This window comes from Gambusia affinis, linkage group LG08, assembly GCF_019740435.1.
Source record: "Gambusia affinis linkage group LG08, SWU_Gaff_1.0, whole genome shotgun sequence".
Taxonomy (NCBI): Eukaryota; Metazoa; Chordata; class Actinopteri; order Cyprinodontiformes; family Poeciliidae; genus Gambusia; species Gambusia affinis.
Window position 1 is genome coordinate 15261864 of NC_057875.1, and position 24353 is coordinate 15286216.

Sequence of the window (24353 nt, forward strand, 5' to 3'; positions counted from 1 at the left end):
GGAAAATCCAGAATTTTGGGTGCTAAGGAGGTGTTGTATTTGCTCAGCTTGGTTTAATTATGTCCTTTCTGCATAGTTTTTATGTTCTTGTTCATGTGTGGGTTCTCAGTTACTATGGCTTTCTCCCACAATACAAAAAAATGACTTGGGTTAATTGATCTGTAAACTGCCCTATAGGCATGAATGTCTTTGTGCAGTATTTGTCCACTGTGTGTGTGTTTCTTGATGACAGATTGGGGTGGGGGACCTGATGAATGAATATCAAGTTTAACTTTTAGATGTGCTGATTTAGTCTAACACAGCCTTGTGGAAATAAGAGCTCATTGATTAAAAATTAAGATTTTGTGGATTATTTTTTCCTTACCGCTTTTTTTGTGAGAAAGTGTTTGAATATGCATTTGCATTCCTCTTACAGGCTGTTGCAGCTGCTGCTTTCAGGTGAGTCCATACAACAACCATACAACAAAAAAGTTCCAGTCAAAGTCACAAGGTTTATTTCAGGCAAAACATTTTTTTCAAATCCTTCTGTTGTGGCTGTGTAAATATGGTAAACATCAAGATAAGCGTAATTACCTATTAGTATGCCTTCATAAACAGCTGAAGCATTTTAAAAATATTAATTAGCTTGGATTAAAAATGAAATAAAAGGGCACGCCTCATTAAATACTTTCACATCTTTTGTCCTCATTAAATAGAAAATGTCCATCCCACTTAGCAGTAAATGTCATTCTGGTCATATTTTAGTTAAAACAACAACAAAAAAAACAATATAAAAGAGTACTTGCTTTTTATTATAAAAATTTTCTTCACTACAGACTGGACTGAACTTTCCTCCCACTCTGCATCTATGGTTACTGTACATAGCTTCAGTCAAAACCCAGGAGTTGCTGCAAATTCCAGTCCTTTCATGATTTCCACTAGATGGCAGCAGTAATTAGTTTTTGAAAGTTGCCTCTCCATTTAGGTTTCCTGAGCCTTGGAGAAAAAAACAAAACCCAAACCACCCTTTTAGAAAAACTTACTGTTCATCAGAGTAACCGCCATCATGTAGTGCTTGGCACAAAATAACACTGTTCATTGTCAACAACTGCCAAATCAGTCACTGTGCCACACTGTACACAGTTTTGCAGCATTTTCTCCGAAATGTGGTTCCTACAGAACCAATCCACCTGTATTTACACAAAGCCTTCTTCTGCAACTTTCACACACTTGTTGCTTTTCGTCTCGTCTCATTGCAGCAACTCACATCTTCAGACTTGAGATGAAATGTAAAGCGATCGTAGACGCTGAGCCAGGATGGCCTCCAGCTCTTCCAGAGGTGAGTCACTGCGGCTGTGAGCCAAAGAAGTGCAGTTATTCCCCTGTCGAGTGCAGTTGGTTCCTAGTAACAGGGTTCTGAAGCCTTCTTTTTCCAGCAGTGCCGGCATCTGCTGCAGGAAGAAACTTTCGCAACATGAACTCAGGTCCACCGACCCATTTGCCTATTCAAGAAAAATAAAAAGATAAAAATATGGTTTAGCTGCTTACAAAATGTAGATTAGATTACAAAGGAGTAGCATAGCCTTCTCAAAACAGACATTACCTTGGCTGTCTTGTAGATGCTGACTGCATTGTCGAGGTTTATGTGCTTGGAGCAGATGAGCTCACAATGTCTTTGTAGTGCCCCCAGCTGGAATTGATTAGCAGCCCACAAAAGCTGTAGGGGGAAAAAAAAAATACAACATAATTTTATACATTTTTCATAATCCTTTAGTTCATAAACCCACCTGGTTGTGTCTATAGTTGTAGTCTAAGCTTAAATTTATTTATTTTTGGCCGTGGCATCCAGTTATAGAACAGAAAATTATAAGGAGCTAGATCAGTTTCACAAAGCTGCATGTGTTTGCATGTCCCCAGAAGCAGGAATACACAGAGCTGTTGCTGCCTCCGGCTGATGAATTTGTCTCAGCAGCGCCCAGAGATTTAAATCGCACTCATTAAAAAGTTGTAAATATTTTTGGAATTCTCCTGTTCTTCAGAATACATATCAAATTTCAGTTTCTATAAGTAACATAACTGAATGCTTTTTGAGGATCTGTCATGACTAGATCAGGTTTAGGAGATATCAATTCTGGATCTAAGTTCGGTTCCTCCTAACGAGGTGACATTTTGATAGTTGTTGATGGAATAAACAAGTCTATTAAGCCTACAGAATGATTTGGTGTTTGTTCTCCTCTTTCAGCAAGGTAATGTTGAATGAAAACATTTAGTTAATGAGTGTACAAATTAACTAACTTTCAAGTAAAACTAATGTCCAAATTAATTTGAACTAAACGGGTTGAAAGGTGAAAGAATACAGGGCATGAATTCACATTTCCTGTATTTATTTTGGCAAATGAGCCCAATTTCATGGAGTGAACTGGCATAAATTGGAGGAGCAAAAACATAAGTTTGATCATGTGCCTTTAGAAAATAGATTCATTTGATCCATGTCTTCTAATGAGCAGGTGCCTGTTCACCTAATATACCATAACATACTGTGATCTCACAATGACTGTGTAGTAAAAATGTGTTTTTACATAAACATTTTTATCTCTCTGTGCAGTTCAAGTCAATCTAACTAACATGATCTGTTCTCACCTCCAGTAAGTCCGTCACATTTGTTTTCAGTGATTCTGTTCCTCCACAGTACAGGTAAGACATCATCATCTGTAGAGAGGTCAAATGTCTAGTTTAGCAACATTTCATCATCAGTTCATCTAACCGTTTGCCATGCGCAGGAAAAAAAAAGAGACTACTACTACTAAAATATTTCTTTCAAATGAAATTGTCAGATTAATGTTTTCTTTTGGGGGCTGCACATCGGCATAGTTGGGTTTCATGTAAAGCATAAAGTGTTTATTTTCCTGTTTTTTGGGTTGTTTTTTTTTTTTCCCAAAATTGCCATGTTTCCATTATTTTGTCAAATAATTTGCCAACTTTGGCAATTAAATAGAAAAGCAGCTAATGTAACTGCTGATGTGATTTTCAGAGATTATAAAAATAATCTCTGACTTTCCAGTATGCTGAAAATCACATCAGTGGTTATTGACATACGGGAATTAACATGGGACTGTATATTTTTACAGTTTTTATAATTTTTTTTGTTTTCAGCGCTAGAAATTAAAAGTCATAGGGTACCCTAATCTTTTTTTTCAGATTATTGTATCCTAGATAATTTTCATACCTGAAAAATATGGTACTTGACATCACTGATCTCAATTTCTTTGCTGGGGCTGCCATCTGATCCAGAGGATGCCAGCAAAGATTTGAATCTAAAAGAAAAAAAGTTGTTTCATCAATGTCCAGTTAGGTTTTCCTCTAAAACCCTCAAACAAATTAAATGCACTGAAAAATCAGTTGCTTTTAGCTGGATTGGCCCTCACAAGTACCAACTGATCAGAAACCTAAAAACATAAGCTCAAGCAGGTAATATTGTTTACATCTCTTTGGTGTGGATGCTGAAACAGAGTTTAGCAACAATAAATGGAGAATAGCTATAAAAACGAATTCAAAAGAAAATAATTTTGACATGTTGGGATATGTCTGCAGTTCTTTCAAGTTACAACAGAGACTGTCAACGTATAATAGAGCTGAACAGTGTAGAGAGAAGTCAGAAATTCTCCGTTACGGAATATGTCCAATTTGGAAATCTCAGTCAGGAGAAGTCTTTAACCACTAAAGCGTAGGTTCCCATTTGTGGTTCTCAGTGAACTGTCCTGCATAATTTATTTGTGTCCCTGCTGCTACACACATGACTTAAAAGAATAGGAGATAAACTGAGTTCTGATCTTTTCAAAAGCCTGACCTGCTGATTTTGATTTTGGCCGATACCATTTTTTCTTGTCTGAAATGTTGCTAAATAGAAAGTTGTTGAAATGGCAACAGTGGGGTAACTATAGTTAACTGTAAATGTGCCGACACGACCTGGTGGGCCAGTCTGTTGGTCAAACCTCTCTCACTGGAGAACAGAAGAGGGCAGTGGCTGATTTTGCTAACCTTTACCCTTTGATAATTTTAATCAATTGCGCAGGAGTGCAAATGACACTAAAACATGCAGGACATTAGGTCCTAAGGGCCACAGTTGGGAATCTCTCCTCTACGGAAGACATACAGAGGCTACAGTTTTAGAAAGTACTAAAAGGTTATTCTAAGGGCAGTTTCAAACTGAGCCATTTGATCATTTTGTTCTTCCCTAAAAGTTACTTTTACAGTGACTCCTTTCACAAATGCGGTAAAATGTATTACACGTCAGTCAAGAAGACAACAAAGAAATTTGAATACATTTTGGCAGATGAAAACAAACACAAAATTCTGATCTGTGTGTCTAAAATTAATACATATTTGCAAAATGAAGAGTGGTTGCACTTACTTGTCAGAAGCACTTATCAGAAGGACTTTGTGTCCATAAAATGGTTTTCCCTCCACCAAAAATGTCACATCTGACATGTCTGGGTTGTTCAGAAAGAGTGGATCTGTAAAGATCGGATTAACAATATGTAAATGACTCAGACTTCAGCCCATCACATCCTAGTTTAATGTAATAATAGTTTATTATATTTTAGGACTGTGAACTACATTGATTCATACAGTCATCAATCAAAGTTTTCTCACCCAACTGAGCAGAAAGAGACGCCTTCATCTCAGGGATGGCTGGAAGTGGTGCTGAGCCAAAACAGTGACTAAAAATAGCTGCCAGCTGCTGTATAATGGCATCGTTCTGAAAGAAAGAACAGAAGATCAGGATTATTTCTTATTCTGAAGACTGAAAAGTGATAAACATGACAGGCTTCATGTTTGACAATACCCTGGTGGTTCGCAGGATAGTGAACATAAGGGGCAGGCCTGTGGAGACAAGTTCATCACAATAGTCCTCTTCTCGGACTGTGGTAAACTCTCTGAGAAGAGAGAGGATGGCCCCCGTCTTGGACTGCTGATGGGCACAACGAAGAGATTCCAGCCACACATGTAGTTTCCATGGCACACCTAATTAAAGTTAAGTTTTGTTTTAGCAGCATAAGTAAACAGAAGTCCTGTTGTCTTATGGCTATCTGAAAGGTACCCATTGCATGAAGCTCCATGGTGACATCAAGATATCCGTGCTCAGCACTGTAGTAGCTAGCTTCTTGAAGAGCCTTCATCCTGGCCTTGCAGAGCTTGGGTATGTCTGCATCCTGCAGTGCTGGACTGCCATTGGAAGGGGTTGGAAGATAAGGACACATCCCTGGAATTTCATTCTCCACTCCTTCTGCTAGGATCTCCTCCAGAGACAGGACATCCTCTTTGATCTGCTGGGGTTGAGTCAGTAGCTTTCTCAGGACGTTTCTGATGGAGGAAGGAAACAAGCTTTAGATCACTTATCTGTGCTCAAATGGTAAAACATACTTAAATTTCTGTGACCTTGTGATCTATGTGATTAGATAATCCATCACTCTTAGTATGGAATGTGAAGTGTTGAGTCTACACAGAGTTCACATGAACACACAGCAAACAGGTGGAGAGGATCATGCTACCAGTTGGTTTTCAAAAACAAATTGACAACACAACCCCCTGCTCACTTTGCACAATAGAAACAATGCATCTCCACTCAGAATGAACTTAAAAATAAAGTTTCAGTTAAACAATATTACATAGAAAATATAAAAAAAAAGAATTATTACAGAAATGTTATGACTTATGGCCTTCAGAAGGAGTCTAAGCCACAATAACTCATTATTAGAGATATTAGCTGATCAGAGAGCATTGTCAGTTGAGTGGACAAAAAAAGTGTGGTAGGATAAAATATGAAAATACATGAAATTTTAGTTTCTGTTTTGAATTTAAGTACCGAAAAGAAGTAATATCTCAAAATGAAATGCAACAAACCTGTGTCCATGTGCAGCAGCATGACTGAAGCAGTTCATGTCTTCATAAAGAGATGAAGAAAGAGCATTTCCATCATGGCTCCTTGATAAGGGGTCAGCGCCACATGCCAGGAGCAAAGTCACCATCTCATAGTTACCTAAGAAACACATAAGCACCTATCAACTTCTAAACACATTTTATTAAAATCAACTAAAAACTTAGCGTTGAAATTTTTGTTTTTCTCCAATTACGTTATTTTTTTAATGCACTCAATATTTATTTTCCTTTGATCAGTGAATCGCAGTTTACATTAGATTCATAAACCAGCAGCACATTCACATTAAGGCGTATGCTCACTGTCACTGCAGCTATGTGTGGACCATGTGTCTTTTACTACACTGTATGGCTTTCAGATGATCCTGTGGAGGAATGTGGGCCAGAAGGGACTAAACTACTGCAGGCAGCATTTCTTTATTCACCACCCTTTCATTTTACACTCTAATTCCACTAATCCCTCCTTTCGCTCCCACTACCCCTACACATTCACAACTTAGTGGTCTATGGGAAAAGTAGTACTGTGTGATATTGGATACCAATGAGTTATAAGATGTTTTACAGAAAGACAACAACCTTTCTCGTTAATTTCCCTTCTTACAGCTGTTTTGCATGTAGTGTATGAAATAATTACTGGCAATGAATCAAATGAGAACTCAAACCCACAGCACATAGGCAGCACTCCGACATGAGCTATGCTTTGAGCTGAAGTGTCTGCGTTTACCCACCTGCTGCAGACGCCAGCTGCAACGGGGTGTCTGCTGTGGTCTCCTGACCATTTCGGACTGCTGCCCCCTCCACATTGGCTCCCGCATCCAACAGAAGCTGCAGACAAACGTCACATCTATTTATTAAGCATGTCTTGAAAGTAGATTAAAAGGACACTAGTTTATAAACGAGGTATAAGAAAGTGGTTAATTGTGCTGAAAACGGCACATGTGAGAAGACTTTTTTGTTCACCAAAAGCAAAAACATTGTGAAAATGTTTAGGTTTTTTTTTTTAAATAGAGGTTAGGTTTTCTTTTATAGTATGAAGGAACACATTAACAGGTATTTTAACACTGTTTAGTCAGATCTATGGTTAGACAGACAGGGCTACAGCAAATGGTAAAAGTGGAAATTATAATAAGCTAAGAAAACACCATTCAGTGGAATTTTAATATAACAGTAAGAATGCTAATATGTGTATATGTTATACCTGCACTACAGGGATGTGCCCATGCAACACTGCGAAGGTGAGAGCTGTCCAGTGTCGACTGTCAGGATGTACAGACGGATACTTTGGGGAGTACAACGGAACCTGCATATACAGAAAAGATTAAAAAAGAATAAATTCTTTCAAGGCAAAGACTAGAAATGTTTACACGCATAATCAGATTGGACTTTGGATGCTGTTTTGGCAAATACATCTGTTGACAAATTGTTTGCAAATATATCGTAAAGGTTGAGGACATCTGTTCTTTATTTACCGCCACATCAAGGTTGGCTCCAGCATCAATCAGCATCTGGACAAGGGCCTCATCTCCAGCTGCACAGGCATACATCAGAGGGGTCATGCCCTGAATGACAAAAAGGAAAACTGCAAGATTAGGCAAAAAAAGAAAGCCATTTATTATGCATGCAAGCTTTACTGCCTTCAGGTGAGATTACTTTGAATTTGATGAAAACTAGTGTACTTTTATAAAGAACCCCTAATCCACAGCTGATTTGTTCTGAATCTTCCACAAAAGATAACATTTAAATCAGTGCATCTACATGCACTTGTATATAAGTCCTAACTACTAAGTAATTAAGTGCTCGTACCTGGTCGTCCATGCTGTTGACCCCATCTGGCCTGAGCAGGTCAATAGCTTGACCAATGAGATCAGTGCGTCCACAATTGAGCATTCGAAAACCCAAGTCCAGGTTGAATTTATCTATGGCAGCTTTGGAGTCCAGACGCTTGAAGGAGCTAAAGCAACACTCCGGCCTTCAAAGGAATCAAGATTTATACACCCTATTAAAAACCTTTTATAACCACCAAGTGTCTTATCTTAACATGAAATGTTTTTCTACAGAAATAAACTGTACAATAACACGACGCAGCCAGTGGATAGTAACTGGTTTGCTTTTCACCGCCTCTGCTTTTTAAACATAAAACTGAATGAGTTTACAAGTGCAAAGGTAAAAGACAACACATCTGGAGGCATAACAGATACATAGATTTAAGGGGTTTTTTCTTCTGCTTTTTTTTCTTTTTTTTAGGTCAGACAAATTGAAATGCATACATGAAATATTAATTGACTCAACAATAATTCAATTCATAAAAGGACAGCAGTTATGTGTTGATTTACTTCAGTTGTCTTGGTTCACAGTCAAGTCCTGGAAGGAGGAGCCTGGCGGTCTGTCTGACATCATCACTGTCCACCAACAAACTCTTGCGATGCTCGGCGTGAACTATGGCCACTCTCATCCACTCCATCAAAGGCGGCAGCAGCATAAATGGCCTAAAAGAAAAGATCATTCACCTTTGTTGATCTTGAAATAATAATTACTAGTATTTAAAGCCGTATTTGATTTCAAAGTCAAAAGCTTCGATGTGTACAAACCAGGCGTTCCTAAAATATTAACCATAAAATTCAAGAGCGGCCACTGAACCAAAAGATAAAAGATTTTGGGTTTGAAGATTTTGGATGATATTACACAGATTTTTCAGAAATAAGGATGGTTGTATTGTTGTAGCTATGTCTGTGACATTCTTGAATGCATCTGGATTAAACACACCCTTTTCCTTTGTCTGTTTGTCTTCATCCTCCTCCTCCGTCTGAATCAGCAAGAGATGATGTGGTCCTTAGTGATGTAATATCTAGTCAGTTATCTAGTGTTAAGCCTTTTTGTCTCCCCCTTCCTCTGACCATATGTGCGTAGAGTATGCTTGTGAACAATAGAATTTTACTGTGAATGGGATTGTTTGCTTTTGGTCCTTTGAAGCCTCAGTGACATTCTGTTAATGGTTGCATGAACACTGCCATTGTGCTATCTTAAGTTACTGGCAACTGTCTTACTCCTGCTGTGATGTTTATTCTAAGTGAGCTTACATCTGTTCTGATGTGATCCAGGGTTCAATGCAATTCATGAATACGCCTCCATTTGTATTCATGAACTGCACTGAACCCTGCACTGTGCAGCCGTAGTAAAAGACTGAAAGTCTTGCAGTATTATTCATTTTGATATGACTGCTTAGATACTATTTTGATTTTAACTGACCTTTGGCAGCTTTTTTCCTAAAATATACAAAAGATCAAAATGCATTTAAAAACCTGCAGTTAGTCTGACATGAGCACTGAAGTCTTTTTTTAGATTTTCTGTCAACTGCTGTTTTGTCAGTAGCAGATCAGTCAAGAGGGGTCTCACCGTCAGCCAAGCCTGACAGTGAACAAGCAGACTGGGAACTGATGAGCTCAAGAAGGAGGGAGGGGGTGTTAAGTGTAGCTGCTGGGTGCATATAATTAAGGTTTAAGTGTTTGGGAAACCGCTAGGAAGCAGGTGGGATATGTCAACGTGAGGCAGGGGGTTGGGAGGCAGTCTGCCACTTTTTGGATAGTGCTGCAGGCATGGAGTGATAAGAATACCATGTTTCTGAGGAGAGAAGGCCCTGTAGGTTTGGGAATCAAAGTTTATAGCTCTCTTAATGTGCTCCACTTAACAAGTTGAATTTTGCAGGTGGATGTGTTCACTCAATTCTACATTTATTTTTTTCTTTTAAAAACACAGCACTTGGAGTGCAAATTCTTTACTGTGTAGCTCTTTCCAGGCAAATTCTAAGCAAATCAACTAAAACAAAACTGTCCCATCTCCAATTTAACATATTTAGCTATTTGCACTTTACACCCACTGCTCCAGAGATTTGATGCAACAGACAAAATAAAAAAAAGATCAATAAGGCATGTAGTATGATAATAATACTGTGAGTGATAAATAATAGAAGTAATATGACTTCCAGATGTACAACTTAAAGAGAACTTTACAGCCTTTGTGATGAATAGATTTCTAAAGCTCATATAGCATAAGGGTTTAAATGGTAAAAGGTTGACAGACCTGATGAGACGAAATTTATATTGTTCTACAGTGATAGAGTAAGTACATTTAATTGGGTAAGGGTGTATACATTTATAAAATTCATAAAAATCACATTTTACTGTCAAATTTGTCTAACAAAATTGGTTAATTCCAAAATACCAGAGCAAGAGTTGATGAGGGCCAAGTTATTCAGGTAAAATCCATAGATGTCGTTTTTCACTCATGTGGATTAGCAGCCTGTGACTGACCGAAACCCCCATCACCCATAACTGGGATATGTTGGAAGAAGTCTTTACTAGGAGGTCTGAAAGATCTTTTACCAGTAAAAGATCTTAATGTATCTATGTAGAAATGCATGTTCAGCAGATGCAGCTCGTCTTCTCTTATAAGTACCCCCATCTTTCTTTCCTCTTCCCCTCATTAAACTCTTCACATGGCCGCTGAGCTAGGTTGTGCCCTTAAACCTGAAACAAAAGCTGGAGCTTTGTCAGAGATTAGATTAACATCAAAGCTTTGATGGCAGTTAACACTGAAACTAGATAGCACCCACAGCTAGCCTTGTGACCCGACATGCTGAGAGCCAAGCTCTGATAGATGCAGATGACAGATTTACACAGACTAGCATGTACAAACTTTCCCACACCTGCAAATATAAACATTGGCTTTGAATTATTGCACTTCTTCAACCATAAAAGAATGATTAGCTGAAATAATGCTCAGGTGTTTTTACTTTTCATGCAGGACAGATTGGAGTTCAAACATTTGTTGATATGCCCAGTAGGGACTAAAACTTAAAGCTTATTAATTTAAATATTTACATGCCATCTTCTCTTAATCAAATTAGTAGCAACGTGACAGACAGGTTTAATCACTCATCTAAAAGCTACGTACTTCTTTTAATCTATATTTGAAAACAAGAATCATAAAATATATCTTATCAGTTACATTTTATTAGTGCTCTAATCTTCCCTCCTAGTAAAGGGGTGTCTTTAATCATTTGAACACAGGATGATTAATAATTTCTATTCAAACATTGTTCAAAATTAAGCATATGCTCAGACCAAAGTGTTTGCCCTCCTACGTTTCATGCAGTTTAATAATCATCACATACAGCAGCTTTATTTGGGACCAAAACGAGTCAGCTCTTGTAGTAAAAGAGAATCTGCTGTTAGTCTCTCACCAGGCTCCCTATAACATTTGATGATGTGGCCCACACAGATTCTGGCAGTTTTGAGTTTCTGCCAAAGATTTTATAAAGTTTCCAATAGAGGGTGGGTCAAAGAGATTAAGAGGCCCCTCTGTAGCAGAGAACTCTGCAGCATGAACAGACTTTACCATTGTAATCACTACCAGGTTTGCACTTCCATAGCCTACCACCTGAGTTGGCTCTGTAACATTTGTAGAATGTGTGCAGTGATGAAGAAGGGCAAGTTTCCCTCTAGCAGATGCTTTTAAAGAAAAACTGAATGTTCAAATGTTTAGAAAGAGGGCTATGGTTTTATTCTGCTCACATAAAGCAGTGTGATATACAACCAACATTAAAAACATCTAAGGATTTCGAAGAAACGGCCAGGATAGGAAAAGAGAGGGGAATTTTTACTGGTCTGTTTTCTTTGATGCTAATGAGAAGTCCACCTTAGCACACTTATACTGTGTATGTTCATTATTAAATGTATCAGACCCATATGGTCTCTTACCCCTTAAACACATGCATGTAGTCTAAACACTTCTAAAAGAAGATGACGCATCATGACTTACCAATACTAAAATACCTTAATTATGTGGACAAAACTTACAAATAGAAACTATTTGCTAAAAGTACACCAATTAAAATTCTATTTAAATAATTGGGTGGTTTGGAAAAGTACCCATGCCTTAGAATTAAAGTCAATTAATTAACCTTTACACAGAGAAAAACAGTACATCTTTTCCCAGACTCAAGGACAAATGCAGAGACGGTGCAGGTCCTTATCACTTACATTTATTAACTTTCTGAGAGATTTATACCGTGGCAAAATGAAATCTGTTCATTTCAATCAATATTTTAACACATTTTAAAACAGGATTTTATACGCCCTACTTCCTGTTGAAATCAAACAGCAGAAAATATAATTTCTTCGACATTAACGCCTCACTTTAAATATGAAAGTAATTTGCAAACAGAAGAGGCTTAAAATCCAATTGCAAAAATTATGTGCAAATATCCAGAGAGTGCAAATATTTTCCAACTGCCTTTCTAGATACTCTGTACTTAGAACCGTTTAACTAAACCTAACTTAGAGCGGAATTAAAGAGACAGAATTACAGAGCACCCATGCTTCTTTAAATGCTATAAATCCCCACCGTTCTGCCTAATTTACACCTCAGGGAGCTTTTAGGTCATCCTTCAACCCAACTTAACACCTGGGAGCATTTTCTACTAGTAATTAACTTAACAAAAAATAACACTTAAATGACCAAAGGGCAATATGACTAGACATAGATTTAAAAAAAAACAAAACATAAAAAAATACGAGTTTCCACTGGAAAAGCTACTGATTTAATTTTAGAACTAAAGCAGTAATTTCAGAGGTTTAAGGGTTTTTCTATTTGCTGTGGATAAAGCTGTGGCTTTAGTTAGATCTCTGCTAAATTCATTACAAAACCTCTAATCTCTAATTCCACTAAGCGAATGTATGAAAAGAAAAATCTTGAAATAACATTTAAACTTATTTAACCTTTTTCCACATTGTGGCACTATACATACAAAACTCAATGTATTTTTGTAGATTATTCTTTGTAAAATACCCCAAGTGTGGTCAGATTGAATGGAGAGACTGCAGATGGAAATCAAGAGCCAGGGTCTGGTACCAAGCATCATTGTTTTTTTTCCATTGATGCTCTTATTTATGTCTTCTGTCAAATAATCTCAAGTTTTTGCAGACTAGCTGGGTGTCTTCCATAATTGGCCTGTATTTCTATCCATCTGTCCACTAGTTCTTCCCAGCTTTCCTTTCCTTGCTGAATAAAAGGATCCCATAGCATTACGCTACCACCATTGTGTTTCACATATCAGACGGTGTACTCAGCGCAGCATTCGGTTTTCTCTTCACACAGTGCTTTGATGTAGGCCAAAAAGCTTAGCTTCAGAATTATCTGATCAGGACTTCATCTCACATGTTTGCCAAGTTCACTAAATAACTTGGCAAACATGAACTGGAAACAAGTCCGTTCATCCTTTTTCTTAGTCTTTCAAATAAAATAAAACTAAAAAATACATGATAAAATGTTGCAATATTCAAGGATCTTAGTGTTTTTAAAAGGAAATGCATGTGTGTAAAACTTAAATTTCAATCAAACCCCGAGTTTAATTTTGATATTTAATAGCATGTTACATCCTGGCAGAGTTCAGTCAGCCATGACTCCTACCTCTCTTTGCTAAGAGCCATGCGTGGGGGATCCAGGTTGGGATTCTCCATGGACTCCATTTGCGGGCAGCGCAGGAAGTAGTAAAGGGTGTGGAGGGCGTCAGGCGACCAGGACACAGGCTGCTGGGCACGGGCGTGACGGGCAGGGCTCTGTCCTGGACGAATTGAGCTGAGACGCTGCATGTGGTGCATGGCACGGGATACCAAGTCACCTGGAACAGAGCATATACAACAACACTGAACATCAGATAAAACATTTGCTCTAATTTCTCAATTCCTGGGAGATGTGCAAAATGTTGAGTAGTAGATAAAAACGTATAATTGGAGTTATGTGTTTAGTCTCTGTGGTCTTCCAGTCAGACCGGATTTCCTCCTTTCCTCAACAACTTTCATCCATGTCTTAAATGAACTCTGCCATTAGTAGTGTCATTATCAGTAAGCAAAGCCAGACAGCCAGTCTAAAACAGTCATTCATCTTTAATCACTGAGGGGGTTAATGGGAGTACAGACAGCTGATCACTGTTCAACTGTTTATTGCCAGAACAATTAGATCACTGGAGTCAGCATATAGATCTCAGTTTCGATCATTAAAAAAAAAAAAAGATTTGTTATATAAAATCTACAATCTTATCTAAACTAGTCTTTATAAAAACATTTAAGAAAAAAAGCTCCACTATATAAACTTAGTGGGGAACGGTCAGCATTTAGATATCTGTTATCTAAGACTTGCTTAGATAACAGCAGGGGGGAAAAAACAATCAGAAAAAAAGAACAGGAAAATGTAGATACTGTTGGGAGACCACAGCCACTGTAAGAAAAAGACTAATCACACATCAGCATTACACAGGTTAAACTTGGGACAGAGTTACATTCATTTAAAATTATTATCCTCAGGTTAATGTTTAGGCACATGTTCGAAGGCACAACAAAGCTCTGTGTCCAAAGATGTAGAGTTCAGTTGTATGAGTGTGTGTTAGTCTATGCTAAGGAGTTCTTCTGGGTTCCACCATGGGGGTGCAGCTGGGTTAGACTGACCAAAACAGACCTCATGTAAAGCTGAAGGGCCTCCTTTGTGCTAACCAGCACCAAATATCCCTCCAGGAGGGCTCACTGGAATTCCTGCACTACCTGGAGAGCTTCACTTTTAGTTTTCAGTCTACATTTTCCCCCTCAACCTAAACTTAGCTCCAGACAGACATGAAATACCAATTCTTGAATTATAGATTTCACCCAAAGTCTTGTAATAGCAACAAAGTCTCTTTTTTAAATACAGATTGATATACGTCATCTCCAGAATATTTTTGATGTATGCAGCATGTTTGTATCTATGACAATATCTAGTTCAGAAATCCATCTCTACAGACGTTTCTCTAATTGGAGCCAAAGATTTCAGACAGGCAAAGTGCCAAACCTGCCGTATTTCTGTTGTATGTATGTGAAGGGGTGGACACGTGTGGGCGTGTGTGCGTGTGTGTGTGTGTGTGTGTGTGGGGGTATGTTTTTTAGTGAATGTGTGTAGATGCCAGCCCTATCCAGATTTACCCCATGTCACCCCACCAGAGAGAAATGGCACAAAGAGGCCACTGAGCAGAAGTGAGAGAAAGAGCGTGTCTGTACTTTCTTAATGCCTCACTATAACTGCGGCAACGTATGAACGTGGCCTTGTGCTGCAGGAACAAATGACAGAGTGTTGGTTCATTTGGAGTAGGAAATTTATCCCTGACCAAAACTATCCTCCATCTCTTTTCCTCCCTTAACAACATCAGTTTTCACCTTTCTACCTTTCAATCATTTTCCCGTAGAACCTTTACCCTCCATATAACTAAACTCCTATAAATCTAGTTTGCTGCCTCAAGCTACACTCCCAAACATTATAATTTTCTCTCAATTATTAATGAGTCATATTTCTCTGAGACACAAGTATCTCACTGTATTGTTCTTTTTGTGTAAAAGTGTTTAAATCGGGTTTATAAAATCTCTATAATGGTGTCCAAAATAAACCATGACCCAAGAAGGACCAAATACGGGGACAGTTTATTTGGCAAGTTAGTCTCAGAGGAGAAACTTGAGCTGGATTTAAAATATTTATACAATACATTATGCCATAGCAACAGTATTTATAATGTTCTGTTTTTGGTTTTTTTGTTTTTTTAACTTTTGATTTGCTTAGATCAGTGCATTCTGAAAGTCAATTAGGAACACCGTAGTACAATAATTGAAGGTTGAGAATTTGTAAAGGGTTTTAGGAATGTATGTTTTTATTAAAGGAAATTTGTTTTGTGTGACATTACCTAAACAACTTCCAGAATTTTCTTTTACACTTAAATGCTAACTGCAAACAAAAAAACATAAGTAGAAAGTCTGACAGGTGTAAAAGTGATTATTTTTACTCACTGAGCTCTGAGATGCTGCCCACACAAGTGGCCAGAAGAGATTGTTCCAGTGTTCTCAGCTCCAGCTGGGCGTAAGCATCCTCTCTACTGTCCACAGTCTGCTGGTTCTCTGTGTACGGACTGAAATGGGCTGGGAGTGACAAAACACCTACAGATGCAAAGACAAAAAACTTTCATGTAATTTCATGTGATAGATCTCACAAAGAAGCAGATTATTTCCAAGAGTAAAGAAAAACATTTTCAAAATTTAAACAGAATTCTGAAATTCATATTTAAACAATTTTACTTTGGTACAACTAAATGTTCCTTAAAAGTCGCACTAAATAAAATATATAGATAAATAGTGTCCACCTTTAATGTCATTAACATGACAAAGTGCTGAATTTGTAATCTTGCTAACATGTGATTCACATTCCAAAGACAAGATAAAAAAAAAAATAAAAAAAATAAAAACTTAGTGAAACTAAGGACGTGCTTTCTTTCATGTTCATGGGGCAAACAGAAAATATGCATAGTAGCATTGAGCACAGAATGAAACAAATAGTTCTCTGAAAAGAATCCAATTCTACCATCGCTACAATATTTCACATTGTAGAGATAACACTTTACACTGCATGTTTTTTTTAACCTACTCTTGTACTTTCAAGACAAAATGGATGTGTTCCCAAACAAGCATGTTCAGCAGGTTAAATAAACCAAGAAAGCATAATAAGCTTTATCCTGGTCAGTTGTGGCATTTCCTATTTCCTATTTGAATTGAACCCCTGAGGGCTCAGGAGCCCAACCCATCTTCCAACTTACTTTTTTAAGTAAACATTTCTACAGTAAACAGCAGAACTATATTTAAAATAACTCTTTCTTAAAAGGAATCTGTTGCAATCAGTCAGATCAGTTTGCCCTACGTGACCGCCTACTGTGAGTCTACACTCAGGCAAAGAGATCAGATCCTCTACATAACTTGAAGATGCCATCTTGTTCTTTCACTGCTGTAATTGTCTTCTTGATACAAGATAAAAGTAGCAGCCAATGACAAGAAGACAAACTTCAATTTTTTTTCTTTGCCTCTGTATTCCTCTGCCTCCTTCTTGTTAGCTTTTCTGCACAGCGCGTGTATAAACCAGGCTGTGTTGTAATCTGATGTAGATCAAACCGTTTAATGTGCTTGTGAGCTGCCTGAAGGACAACTTTTTTTTTTCTTGGCTCCAGAAAGAGGCATATACTTTATGCCATGCAGTGAGGTAGAGCTGCAGTGAGGTAAAGCTGCTGGTTCGGAATAGAACCAGCAGCTTTGGCCCATTTACTTCAGTAATGTGGAAATTATTTGAAATGTGGGTTTGTTTAGTTTTGGGCATAATAAAGAGAAGAAGAAAAAAGATTTCTGATATATTTATGATGCACAAAAAAGAGCTGCATCATTTTTAACTTCCACCCCTGGATATTGTCCCTAAAATTATATTCTCATGCGTTTCTGGTCCATGATATGATGTTACTCCCCATAAAGGAGACATTGTTTCAAAACGCTGATCAGAAAGGAAACAAGAAAACAATGTACAGTATATTTTTATAAAGACAAGAGTAGTGGGTTAGATGAGAAACTTCAAAAATGAAAATCAAAGAAACTCAATTACAATATTCTCTGCAGCATTGGTCTGCTGTCAAAGACTGTTCAGTCTCATTCAAAGTAACACTGCATCTATTTTTGCATACTTGTATTTTCATTGCAACCGTCTAATTTATACAATGTGCACCTTTTTGAACACACAATAGATACACAGTCTTTAAAAATAAAGTAGAAATCTAAAATTGGCTAAAGCTCATTCAGATTAGTTTGATAGAATTTAACTGCATTTTTTTAAGCTTTTCCACCAATCCTCAATTGCATTTAGCCTTTGACTGGGCCATATTCAGGGCCATATTCAATTTATTTTGATTCTACAACATTCCATTGTTGCTTTGGCTGCATGTTTAAGGTCACTTCAAGTGAAGTAGCTGGGAATGCCGACATGCAGTCAGCAGTGAACGCACACATATCCTCTACTGGCATTCAGAACAAACGTACTAAGAAATTTGAGGAACATACTTAATATAAATCATCATTGATGCGGTACCAAAGCAAAACCTGTGCTAATGTAAATAAAACTCCAATGGATTCTTTTAAAACCTATGAGTAAATGTCAGTTTTTCCCACAGTACCAATCCTCTAGTTGCTTTACCACTGAACCCCAGTCTGCGTCATTTGGACCTTATTTTGGTCTGCAAGCCAACCAGGGCCTGTCCCCACCACCACTAATACCAGCAGCTCCTCCAATCTGCACATCATTTTTTGGCACTTCTGAGCATACAAGGGAGAGAAGGGAGGTGGTGACCATGTACAGCATTTAGGAAGTGGAATGAGTCATCCAACTAAGGGAATACTTGGAGAAAAATATTGGACTGAGTTGTGTAAGGCAGAGGTTGGAGACAAGTGACACGAGGGATTCATTCTTCTGAGGCTCTTATGATTCCATTTCTGAGGTTGACCCTGCACATGTCATGTGGGAATCTCAGCTGCAAATCACAGCTGAAACTTACCACAAAGCCTGTGGCAGTTTTACACACCCATTCAAACTTTTCTCCCTCCAGCCATTTTATCTCAACTTAGCCCAACATGGTTATTACCAAGGTTAGTATACATTTACAATGTATTTGTTTTCACACAATTTTTCCATGCAACAAATGCATATCTAGCAACAACATAAATGGGAAAGGATTACTTCTTCATTTGAGTTACTGGACATGAGCAGAGGAAAGCATTTTTTTGTAAAATTGTTAAACAGATCAAGTTTCTTACTAAAACTAGAATTGTAGCTTACAAATTTGTCCTAAAAATGCAACTTTCTTTATCTCTTTTTGTAAAAAACAGAAACACAAAACATTTTAAAAAAGTAAATTCTTCATGAGGCGATGTTCCACTGCTTTTCCACCACATCACTATGCTGCATCACTTTGTTTCTAATGAATTATCTTAATATCTCTCAAGTCACCTTTTGTCTAACCAGACTCATGCGTGGGAGTATTGTTAGATAAAATAGCTAGTCTTTTGGGAATGTTCACGCTTCTCGTATCAGTTATTTAGGTTGTTATCACCATTTATTTTTTCCAGAGAACCACGCACTTGTCTCATTTTGAAAAGGACATTAATCGATACACAAAGTTTTCTTTAATGTGTGCTAGAATAGCACAAACTAAATCATAATCCTCATCTTAGCAGTGTGGGACATGCTGCTAGGATAAAGTATTTGGTAGGCTATTGTATCCTAAGAGCCATTCAGTAACACTGCTTGTCAATAAAGTACCCTTTACTCACACCTTAAGTATATAGTCGTAATTAAGATTTAAAAAGCTCTGAGAGAATGCTGGGAATACTTGAGGTGAAAAATGTGAAACAGTAGAAGTAAGTAAAGAGCAAATGGTATATTTTTCTAGACTGTGTAGGTACCCTGTTGCTACTTTTCACCAACATGTCTCAAGTTTTATGTTTGTCGTTTTTGTTGCCAAATTCTTTTCCCACCCACAAGCCATACTTACTTTGTTATGTCTACCAACGAGTGAGTGTGTCTAGGACATAATGATACAGTCATGCTAGCTTGCTCAGTAAACTCAAGGAAAACTGTCACTTAATTTAAATTGAGACAGAGGACAACATAAAAACAAAAAAATGCATCAACACATGCCACTTCTTCTTTAACAGCCACCTCATTCATTACAGAGTGGACAGATCAAAGCATTCAGGAAGAGAGGGCTTCAAAGTCACTTCCCCTGCTGAAAAAAGAAGTTCTGATTCTGGTCCAGGGAGTTGTAAGCTTCTTCCACTGCACACAACAGTACAGTGTTTGACAAGGGTGTAATGGGGTGTGTGTGTCCCTCCCACCACCTTCTGATCCCCCATCTTTCAGTGAGCGTGTCTTTTTCCACACAAGAAAAGAAACAGTTGTGCTTCATTTTTCCTCTGTGGAATCCATACGCCAGATGTGATTCCTCACTCAAAGGACCAACCTCTTGTTTTCCACATGTAAATGCTCCAAAACACCTGTTTTTCACACATCACCACATTCCTTCTCCCTGCTTTTACATTATGTGCAATACATAACTCTTTTGTCAGAAGCAATGAGCATGAGGTTCCTAGCAAAAAATGCTGACTGAAGACTAATATTATAAAAGGCACATGTATGTCTCCGAAAGTCTGAGAAGGACCGTCTTTATTCAGTTACACTAACTGCAGTGTTTGAGGATGTGAGGTTAAAAATGTGCTTGCCTGTTCTGCTAACCCTCCTTCTGATACTTATTTAAACAAACTCTTAGCAAGACAGAGGGGCATTTAGAAACATAGTGTGGTGTACTACTGTTTGGGTAAAAAAAAAATCATCATCTGACATGTTGACCTACAAGTGTGTCTTTAGAAACAGAAACTACATGAATAGATGACAGACATATTCATAACCCAAAACGGCTCATGTTTAATCTCAGATTTGACTGAAGAGCCCATTCACTGAAATACCTGAGCTCAAATAGATATGGTACTGATTTAAATGCTAAAGAAGTGGGTGTGATCTACTAAATACACAGTGACACTTTTGTGTCAGAGTTTGATAAATCACAGGTAGTGACAGACAAGCAAAATGGGGTCTGGTCGGCATCCTCCTGACACCTCTGTCGACCCTGGCTTCAAGGAGTCAGAGATGGAGCACAGCTGGGGCCTAGAGTGGAAGTAACCTTATCAGGTGTATGGAAGAGGACTTCAAGTCAGTGTCTGAATAACCACAAACATCATTAATCACCAAAATGGAACATTTAGACTAAACCAAGTGGAAACATTTGAGAGAAAACCTGCTGCTAGACAGATAACTAGAAGAGAGAAACAAAAAAACAAACAAACCAGTAATACCTTCTGATTAACTTAATTAGGACTGACCATGAAATAGTAAAGTTTAAGGCTCAAGTCCAATAATTTCCTCCTCATCAGTTAGCACACCATATCTAATGCTGCAGTAACATGTATTTGGTTTGGAAGTTTTTACAGTGTGAAAAACACTGTTATTCTAGAATAAGTAAGGTCTTTTAAAAACAAAATAAGATTCTTAAACCTTGTGTTTCCTATGGAGGGATTTTTGGAGTTTATTCAAGCTAATATTTAAAGAAACCAAAACTTCAACAGGTACTAGGAAGGTTGGATGTCTTACAATAAAGTTTCTATTTCTACTTTATGAGCTTTAAGCTTTCTCAACAAATGAGATTTCAGCTTATAATCTATGCATGGTTTTAGAAAAATTCTGCATTCTCCAGAGAAAGTAAGATACGGGTGTTTGCAATTAAAGTCAACTTACTATAAATTAGTTGTTCATATAGGATAGTAGCTTAAATTATTATCTCTGTAGTTCTTTAGTAGTTATAGTCATTTCTTATGACACTGACTGCAATGACTGCAATAACCCAATTAAGAACCAACCTTGCAAAGACATGATTTTGAGGTTGTAAATGTGATATGCAGCAACATACCAAGCAAACACCCTCAAACAAATCGCACAAATTAGGAGACGTAGGATTCAGAACGATGAGTTTTAGATCCCCACAAAATCTACAAAACTAACCGTAGTCCTCAACATGACTTCAGTTTTTTTCCTTCTTATCCTCTCCCTCCTTTACTCCCTGATCTTCCAGTCTTGTTTTACATTTTACATTCCAGGCTGTGAAAGTGGTGCCTGTGGCAATCCAGTCACATTCAAGAATCTCAATTTCCATATGTGCCACCACATCACATACTGTTCAGCAAAGGGACAATATTACTGAATGATTAGTTTTTATTGGTTCATGGTTCCCCAAACTGTATGGGATTGGAAATATGCTATATGGTAAATTGAGGTTGGGTCCGTCTCTCTAATGACACAGAATGACTGTTACTACAGGAATAACAGATTCACATAAACATCTAACCTCAAACACGCTTACTCCTAATGCAATCAACTTTTACAACGATGAAGTCACCATCAAGAACCAGTCTCAGGAGGAGAAGAGCTTGACAAGAGCAAAATGAAAAACTCTGTCACAGATCTATGAGGTACATATGATTATGTTTAAATGAATATAACAGATCAAGGCTGGATGTTTTATTTGCTCATTTCAAAAAGGAACAGTTAACCCCTATAAAGAACAAGCAAACGCCTATTTAGCTCTTAGCTAATACTACTACTACATCATTTGGACCAGAGCAAAAAAGTGTGCACGTGCATTTAGAAGAGTGTGTATTCACATTAACTGCTCTCTTTCTGTACACGTGTGACCAGCCAGTTTGCTCTCAGCAGGATCCTGGGAGTGAAAACAGGGAACCAGTCAGTTTAGATGGCAGACAACATGCCCATTGAGCAAAAGGTCTGAAGCTGAACCCAAGACTGACTCACTTTGTAAGAAATACACACAAACACAAGTAATTCACTGAATAGTGTTTAAGGGTCAGTTCATATAAATCGAGTAAAATACCTTTACATAAAATCTAGATGCCTTTTTTTCTTTCAATAAACTAGTTGTCCCAAAATGTCTGACGTTTCAAAGAACTGGATCCAAAATCCCCCCTTGTAAATCTAAAGCTGCTTTCTGCTGACTAACATTCTGGGTTGGGCTGGGAAATGAGTACACTTATGCTGCGAGTCAAACTGTAAGGAAAAAAATAAGGGTGGTGGCAAAGGGATGATTATCAGGATTAGTGAAGCATTTGTACTTAATTCCTTTTATCCTGATGTGTATCCACCCTCTTTTTTTTTTAAAGTCAGCTAATCTAAATATTTCAATTCAGTTTCACATAAAAAATAAACAAAGGTGCCATTAGGCAACATGTGATTTAGTGCACATTTAAATGTCCAAAAGCAAGAGTGAATAATGAACTCCATATTTTTACACTGACAGATCAATTCATTAAATTTTTATATAAAAGCTCTATAATGACAAACAGCTGTTTAAAATGTTTCTAGTGAAATAATGCAAACTTAATTGACATAGAGGTCTGAAAATTAACTAAATTTATTGTTCACGTAAAGCAGACACCATAAATAAATTCACTTTTCATCCCACCTAGATTCTTAGGTAATCCAAATCTGCAAAGTCAGCTCCCTACACACTGGAGCCCATTCTGTCTTTTTAAAGATAGAAACCTAATTGTACAGGAGTGCTGCATTAACCTTTCTACTACTATAAAATTCCAATCAAAGTTGCATTAAGAGAGAATACCCTGAACATTCATTCCATCCCATTAAAACTTGATGGGGGTAAGATAATAAGATAAATATGATAGGACATTGCTGCAAGTCAACATCATTTTGCTTCAGTAAAGTGAAGTGAGCAGGGCTTGGTACTGAAGGCCTGCAGCACTCTAAGAGCAGTAATGAGAAGGATTGCTTGACTCACATCTGCCCGACTCTAAAGCTAGGAGGCATTGTTGACAAGAATCACCCTCTAAGCAGAAGACTAAAAGAGTTCAATACTGGGAGGAGATGCATTATGGTCATAAAGGATAATGTTGGGAGTGGGAAGATCACCTTGTGTAATTAGTCAGGAAATCAATGCCATGGATGGAACTTGTTTTAAAGCAGTATAATAAATACTAAATCAATGGACCACCCAACTTCTGATCAACAAAGGTTTTCTGATAAGTTATGTGTGGTAAGTTTGGACACACACAAACACACAGTAGAACAACCTTTAATAATGTGACATGTCAAGTGTTCAGATATCATCCAAAGCAAAAATCATTGGGCCATGTGTCAGACTCACAGATGACTGCAGAAGAGCACATCAGGACGATGATGACCTGGGTGTGTCAGAAACCGCAAGGGTCACCTCTTTAGCAGGAGGTCGTAAAATACCTTTCACTACACCAGTCAGCTTATTCAAGAGGCTTTAGGATCCATCTGACACCCAAGTAGGTTTACAGCTAACCCCTGACTCTTATAGTCCACCCCCACACTCACACTGAACACAGAGGGAGTGCCTTTATCTCAACAGATCCTGCTAAAAATGACCTTCCTGTTATGTAGTTATGGCATCTCTTGACCCCAAAGTCAGACTTCAACACACAAAGACACATTCAGGGCATCCTCTTTAGGGTGTCAATGAGCCTACAAGTGTCCATGTGGTGGCCCGCTCTATAGAAGACCCTGAAATGCTAGACAAAGGTTTGTTGTGGTCACTTTGTCGATACAAAATTACTGTTATTTATGGTCCAAATTTTTCTTAAAGTGTGGTTTGACAAATTGGATTACAAATAAAATAATTGAAATGTGTAAATTTAATAATTTGATTAGTCTTTTTCTCCTTCAGTTATGTGTTTATTTTAGCCTATTTGTAGGAAATTATGAGATGCTGCAACTTATCATTTTTGATAATAGGAAGATATTGGTATCTATATCACATATTTAACAAGTTAGCTACAATAGCCCCATCACACAGTCCTTATAGTTTTAGGTCTTTATGGGTTGTCAGAAGAAGTTCATAGTCCTCCCCCACCTATTGCTGGGCAATTCCAGTTAGCTAACACAAAGAAGGCTCCTAC

At 37.7% G+C, this 24353-nt stretch overlaps 2 protein-coding genes across 2 annotated transcripts in view; one reads left to right on the plus strand and one right to left on the minus strand.

The window, feature by feature from the left end:
- Window positions 1-624, plus strand: part of brsk2a (BR serine/threonine kinase 2a) — a 190750-nt gene extending 190126 nt beyond the window's left edge. The window contains exon 20 of the mRNA XM_044124170.1: window positions 416-624. Coding sequence (XP_043980105.1) covers window positions 416-624 — 209 coding nt within the window. The remainder of the gene's footprint in view (window positions 1-415) is intronic.
- abtb2b (ankyrin repeat and BTB (POZ) domain containing 2b) overlaps window positions 472-24353 on the minus strand; it is a 41068-nt gene continuing 17186 nt past the window's right edge. Inside the window, exons 3-18 of the mRNA XM_044124168.1 lie at window positions 15777-15923; window positions 13384-13594; window positions 8250-8402; window positions 7720-7885; window positions 7386-7475; window positions 7115-7216; window positions 6645-6741; window positions 5884-6019; window positions 5081-5343; window positions 4826-5004; window positions 4633-4738; window positions 4391-4493; window positions 3206-3293; window positions 2620-2688; window positions 1583-1696; window positions 472-1481 (exon numbers count right to left, since the gene is read on the minus strand). Coding sequence (XP_043980103.1) covers window positions 1251-1481; window positions 1583-1696; window positions 2620-2688; window positions 3206-3293; window positions 4391-4493; window positions 4633-4738; window positions 4826-5004; window positions 5081-5343; window positions 5884-6019; window positions 6645-6741; window positions 7115-7216; window positions 7386-7475; window positions 7720-7885; window positions 8250-8402; window positions 13384-13594; window positions 15777-15923 — 2255 coding nt within the window. The 3' untranslated portion in view covers window positions 472-1250. The remainder of the gene's footprint in view (window positions 1482-1582; window positions 1697-2619; window positions 2689-3205; window positions 3294-4390; window positions 4494-4632; window positions 4739-4825; window positions 5005-5080; window positions 5344-5883; window positions 6020-6644; window positions 6742-7114; window positions 7217-7385; window positions 7476-7719; window positions 7886-8249; window positions 8403-13383; window positions 13595-15776; window positions 15924-24353) is intronic.